The 6,428-nt window shown below is 54.2% G+C and overlaps 1 protein-coding gene across 1 annotated transcript in view; it reads right to left on the bottom strand.

Annotated features, from left to right (window-relative positions):
* Nucleotides 1-4,776: 4,776 nt before the first annotated feature.
* The window catches only part of LOC104277025 (histone-lysine N-methyltransferase, H3 lysine-36 and H4 lysine-20 specific-like), a gene marked incomplete at its 5' end in the record, with an annotated part of 40,599 nt that continues 38,947 nt past the window's right edge, over nucleotides 4,777-6,428 (bottom strand). Inside the window, one exon of the mRNA XM_009873575.1 lies at nucleotides 4,777-6,422. Coding sequence (XP_009871877.1) covers nucleotides 4,777-6,422 — 1,646 coding nt within the window. The remainder of the gene's footprint in view (nucleotides 6,423-6,428) is intronic.

The raw sequence follows: 6,428 nt of genomic DNA, 5'->3' as shown, positions 1-6,428 counted from the left end.
CAGGCAAGCAGTGGACTGGTCCCCATGCTTCAGCATCCCATCTCCCAGGCCCCGGGAGCCCCAAGCACCCATCAGCTGGGCCATGCTGCTGCACGAGACACCACCGACGCGGCTGCAAAAGCTGCCACTGGCGTTACCACTGTCACAGGGGAGTAACTGGCGCGGATGAAGCCTGGCCATCAGTCACGCTGGCCCTCTCTGTACTTCTGGAGTAGCTGCACGGTTTGCCACTTTGCTTTAACTCTCGCTAGCTGGCAAAGGCTGAAAACCTCATCAGTAATTTAGGGCAAAGCAACATTACAAGCAGGTTACAATTACGGTTATTCCAAACATCAAGCAAAATCAGAAGTCAAGGCTGAAATTAAAAATAAGCAGAAGGTGTTGAAGGTCTGAGGTTTCTCAAACAAATTCCCCCTGCCCGCTGGCTGCGGTGTCCAGGCAGGAGCAAGCACACATCCACAGTGTGCTCAGGTTAAACCGCTGCCAAGATGCATCAGGTTTAGGGCTGCTTTTTCTTCCCCCCTCTTTTTTGTTTTTCTGTGAAACTGAGCTAAGGCTCTTCTAGCACCCTCAATCCACATTATCTCACCTTAGTACCTTACGGTCCTTTAGATGCAACCATCTCTCTCATCTCCTGAATTTTAACAGCCACATCTTCAAAGCGAAGCCTGTGCGGGGTTTAACCCTGAACTTGTAACATACGCTCCCACGGTACCACCTGGATATGTTTGTGCATTGAAGTGAATCTGGTTCTTGTGGTTTGTTGGTCGTTTTTTGTTTTTGTTTTTTGCTTTTGTTAAATAGGAAAAGTTTTAGCTCGAGAACAGCAATAAAGCAATTTACCATGAGCTAGTTAGTACGTGAAGATGTGCAGTAGGGGATTGTCCCTTACAGTGGTCACTTTTCTGCCAGATTCACCAGAGTCCTGACTTGCAGCGGGTGCCAGCCCAGCCAGCTGGTGTAGATAGGATGCGGCACGCGGGGCAGTGGTCTGTGCCCGCCTCCCTCCTGCCCACTCATCCCACAGGCCCTGCCACAGCTCTTCCCCTGCCTGGAGCAGGCAGGCTGTGCCCACCGGAGTCCCTAACCATGCTGCGACGCCTCGCCGCAGCTCCTCCACCGCCGAAGCTCCACCGAGACTCTCCTGCCCACCATGGAAATCCACCACTCAAGTGGGTCCTGACATGGGACAGGGGCCATGGCCGGCAACCCCACGGCTCCAAGCAGGAGCAGGCAGGCTGCCCTCACAGCATGGTGACCAGTGAAGCATTTATACGGGTGCAACTCCTTCACCACCGTCAGAGCTGGGAAGGAGGAGCCACTCCTACAGGTAGGAAGGAAGTTCCTGCAAGCCTACTTTGACAGCAGGGAGAGGGACACAGCTCTGAGAATAATCATACCCTTAATTCTGCTTCTATAACTTTCCAGAACAGCAAATCAAAACAAGAGTCACCTCATTACCCTCCTTGTGTGCAATTACAGCTGACCCGAGACTGTTCAGAGGCCAAGTGACCCCTTCAACGCAGCAAAGAAAGCACCACGGCCTTGGCCACCAACATCGAAGTCACCTCAAGTGCTGAAGAAGCCCACATTTCCTTCAGGAGGGATTCACTGCCTGGAGCTGTTTCTCAGCCCATGCTTGTGCTCCCTTGCCGGTGAAGGCAGGCTGGGCAGGGCAGGGCTGCTGGCACCTGTCTCCAAGCCTGATCAGGCTTTGCTCATCTTGCTAAGGTGACCCAGCACAGACAGCTGCTCCTAACAGCAGCTCCCTCCGAAAGCCCTCATACACCTGAAAAAGCCCTCCTGATCTGACAGAGCACAGCCCAGGGGTATAATGAAGGCAAGGGGGGAAGAGCAGCTTGCTGGCTTCCTCCTTCAGTGACGTTTCCAAACATCAGTTTCACTGAGCAGTCTCCCAGCTACACTGAAATCAACTCTCTGACAGTGGCTGGAAGGCAGAAAGCAGAAATCTGGATCCTCGTGGAAAAGAAACGAAGGGAGACAAGAAGAGAGGCAGGATATGGAGAGATGCAAGGAGTAAGGCTGTGGGTTTGAATGCCATGCAATGGTTCAATCCATGTTCACTGCTCAAAACAAGCTGCTGCGTTAAAGGCTGCTGCTGCCATGAACCTCACCCAACCACGTGAGTGTGATTTAGAGAAGTGATTCTTTCAAACCTGCGTGTATGAGAATTCCTTGAGAACTTCTCCATTTTACAGATTTAAAAAAGCCTGCACCAAAAATATTCACAGTTTATTTTTCATGAAACAAGTAACTAGTTAACACGTGACAATGCAAAGCAGAGGTGGACAGAGCAGTGCAGATACTTTTCTCGTTACAGCTGTAGCTGGCTGGGCAGCTGGCATGGAGGTAAACCTACGTACACAATCTACATGACTAAGTCCAGCTCACGGGAAGGCCTATAAATGTTAATTCATTTTCCTTCTCACACATGATAAATACTTAATATACTGAGCGTCATTACCATTTTTTTTCTTTTGTTTAAAAAAGTGAATGAATGCCCTTAGTTTATCTTCTCTCTCAATGGCTCTGAGGAGTTGTCCTGATTCCCTTTGTGCAGGAGTCACGCAGAAACACAAGCTGCTTGCATTTCTCCAGTTTCAGCAGCAAGCAGGAACTGACCCTGCCAGTCTTTCCGGAAAAAAAACAAAACAAGACATTAAACAGTAAGTTTCCACAAGCCATAAAGCTTTTCGAAGTCACTAGCTATTCTACAAAGGATCTGAAATGATTCGGACTAGAGAAGAGATGCAGCACAGCACTGGTCATGCCTCCTTGTGCCCAACACACCCGGCTTTTACAGCCGGACGTTGCCTTGGGGCGTGCACATCAAGAAAGAAGAACGGATCGGGATTTGTCTTGGTACAAGTGTCTGCTTCCCTTCATAGAAAACCACAAAGCTCATGACTGTCTGCTCTGGGAGCAGCAGGCACTTGCGAGCCAGGTAGGAAAAAGGATCTGCTCCCACATCAGAGGGAGAGGGCCAGAGCGGAGCCGAACACCCCCTCTGCGGGGAGGGAGCCAGGGATCTGCGCGGAAGGAGAAGGACACACTGGAGCTGCGCGAGGGTCTGGTGGTGGGCATGGGGATCCAGGGCTGTGGCACCCGTGTCAGCAGAGCTCAAGCGAATCACAGAGGTAATGTGTTGTGAGAGAGGGAGAGTGTGCTGGTCAGCGGCGATTAACGGGCAGATACCAACCCTGTCCGGCCCCAGCAGCGCTGCCCAGGGAGACCTGAACCCGCGAGGGTGCCGGTGGTCACCGGACACCACTCTGCAGGCCCCTGGGACACCACCGCTGGCCCCACAAGTACCACGGCCAAGCAAACTTCTGCCTCGACACTTGAGTAAATGGCTTTCAGCAGGCCTAGTCTGGACACCAGCCTGATGACTGCCAGGTACTAAACATCTCCTTAACTGGAAAAGGGAGAAGAGGGAAAGAAGAAAGCCAGCCAGCTGCTGGAGCCCACTGTGTTCCAGTGTGAGAACTACTATCGGTTGGAAGGACACAAACACGCGCACACACACACACACACACATGCACACCAGCACAGTCCAGTTAATTCAAGTCTCCTTTGGTTGTAGAAGTGTTAAGCCAGAAGCTACCCGAGGGAAAGGTGTCAAGATGGGTCCCGATACAGCTACGACACCCTTGCCCCCGTGTGGCACAGGCTTCACCTGCAGCTCGGTGGCATGTCCTGCTGCTGGGAAGACCAGGTATGACCGGAACACATCCTGAACACATCTGGGGCAAGGGGAGACAAGACTGCTCAGCCTGCTGGTTCATGGTGACGAGAGAAGTCAAGGAGAGACTGGATGGAAATTTGAAAGGGAGTACCACCACCCTGCCAGGGCAGCGCTCAGCACCTTGGGGAAACCTTCTCTGCCCTGCTCTGCCGTTGCTGCTTTACAGGTCACAGTGTTTTCAAGGGCAGGAAACACTCCGCGTGTCCTGTGCTGAAGGGTTAAGACACAAGAATGAAAAATCCTGCCAGATAGCTTCTTCCAGGATCTCCCCTTTCACTGACCTCCTTCAAATTCTCGGCTTCTCAGGCCTGACCAGTCACAGCTTTGTAGAAAGGAGCCCAAACGGTGTTGTCTATTGCTGGAGAAAACAGCACTGAGCGAGTGCAGCGGGCTCCTCTCCCAGCTCAGCTGGAGTCGGTATCTGTCCTTCAGTGCACCACACACACAGCATGTCCCAGTGAACTTACAGACAAATCTCACAAAGCAACACCCTGCAGAGACAGAGACCTGGGCAGACAACAGAAAAACCCCTTCCCTGGCTTCCACAGAGTCCGGCAAGGGCCTGCACCTGACCGCTCACCACCTGAGCCCCAAAATACCTCCAGTCCCAGGGCAGCCTGACTGATCTGCTTTCTCTAAATACTGTAATAACAGCAAGGTCCCTAGCTGTACCTGGGAACCCGCCTATGAATCAGACCTGGAGCTCGAACATGCTGGATCAGTAATGTGACCATTTCAATGGAATTGGAGATTTTAACCCAGAATGGACTCTTTATTTCAGCTTTACCATTTGTAGAAGGAAGAGGAAAAAGGTCACGGATGCTCTCTCTCCCTTTGCTGGGCCACACTCAGACTTTAGAGAATGTCCTTGCTCATGTCACGAGAGAATATGGATGGGATGTGCATGGGTTAGGGGATGGGTTCAGGGAAGTGAATAAAAAAAAACAAAAAAAAGATTCCCCCTCCCTAAACATTAAAAGACTGAAACCTGCTTCCCATATTCACCAACCTCACTCTGGCTCTGAGTCAGCCAACTCGAGACAGACAGAATCCTGGTTACGGGCTAGCGCTGTGTTTTGCTCAGGCAAAGGGTCCTGCCCCAGAGGAGTCTGTGCTTTTCCGCTCAGCCAAGAAATCTGGTCAATTGTCTGAACGTTCGTGACAACCCACTGCATCTCCTCCGGGGGTACTGGCGCTTCCCTGGCTGGCCGAGGGGTCTGCTCAAACACACACAATCTCTCTGATGTCCAAGGGGTTTGCTCGGCGGGGGCTGAGGCCACTTCCCAGCTGGGCTGAAGAGTCGGCTCGGGTAGTTTCTCTGCTGTCCGGGGAGGTTGCTCTGCAGGCATCAGGACTTTTGCCGTGGGCCAGTGGGTTTGCTCGTGCGTCTGGAGTTTCTCCGTGGGCCAAGGTACCTGTCCGACATGCGTCACTGCTTTCCCAGCAGACCAAGAGATTTGTTCGCCAGCTAACATGGTCCTCTCTTTCTGCTGGGGACTCGGCTCCACAGCCGGGGCTCCTCTCTCCTTTGGCTGAGCGTTCTGGTCAACGGGCCGCAGCGCCTTCTCCGACAGCAACAGCCTTGGAGCTGATGCAGCCAGAGGCTTGTCCAAGGCTTGGGGCCGAGGAGCCACAGCAGCAGCCAGCTTGTCTGACGGCTGAGGCCAAGGGGCTGTAAGAGCGAGAGGCCTCTCCAGGAGCTGAGGTCGGGCAACCCCAGGACTGAGAGCCTTCTCCGGAGGCAGGACTCGCAGGGCCCCAGCATCAGTAGCCTTCTCTGGAAGCAGGGGCCGCAGCAGCCCAGCGGAGAGTGACTTCTGCATAACCGGGATCCGCAGGGCCCCTGAGCCAAGAGCCCTCTCCATGGGCAGGACGTGCGGCGACCGGGAGGCAGGAGCCTTCTCTGGAGGCAGCGGCCGTGGCGGCCCTAAGCCAGGAGCCTTCTCTGTGGGCAAGATTCGCGGCATCCCTGAGGGAGGAGCCTTCTCTGGAGGCAGGGGACAGGGCACCCCAGAGCTGGGAGCATTCTCCACGGCTAGGACTCGCACTGCCCCGGAGAAGGAAGCCTTCTCCTGAGGCTGGGGCCGTGGCATGGCTGATCCAGGAGCCTTCTCTGTGGGTGGGATCCGTGAGACCGGCGAGCTGGAGACTTTGTCAATGGGCAGAGGCCACAGCACCCCCGGGCTGGAAGGCATCTCTGATGCTACAATCTGCGGCACCATGGAGCTGGGAGCCTTTTCCACAGACCGAAGCTGTGGATTTTGGGCAGTTTCGTCCAATGGCTGAAGCTGATCGGCCGCAGGAGGCTCATCCAGTGGCTGGGACCGCAGGGTCCCTGCTGCGTCGAGAAGTCTGTCTGACAGTTGAGGATGCAAGCATTTCGCCGGGAACTCATCCAGCACCTCAGGCTGCTGGGTTCTGGTGTCAAGGAGAGACTTGGCTGATAACCCCAAAACCCCGGCGGCGGATGGAGGAGGCTCAGCCGACAGCTGGAGCTGCAGGGCACCAGCAGGAACAAGTGACTCGTCCAACAGCTGTGGAGTTCCTGGAGGAGATTTGCTTGGCAGGTGGGGCTGCGAGGCATCGCTGGAGGACTCATCCAGCGGCCACAGCACCGCGTTGCTGGGAGGTTTGTCAGGCTGCTGCGGCTTCAGCGCTACGA

This window comes from Apaloderma vittatum, unplaced genomic scaffold (assembly GCF_000703405.1).
Source record: "Apaloderma vittatum isolate BGI_N311 unplaced genomic scaffold, ASM70340v1 scaffold12360, whole genome shotgun sequence".
In the NCBI taxonomy this organism is placed as follows: domain Eukaryota; kingdom Metazoa; phylum Chordata; class Aves; order Trogoniformes; family Trogonidae; genus Apaloderma; species Apaloderma vittatum.
Note: the sequence above shows the minus strand (reverse complement) of the source record. Positions and strands in the feature narration are given on the sequence as shown.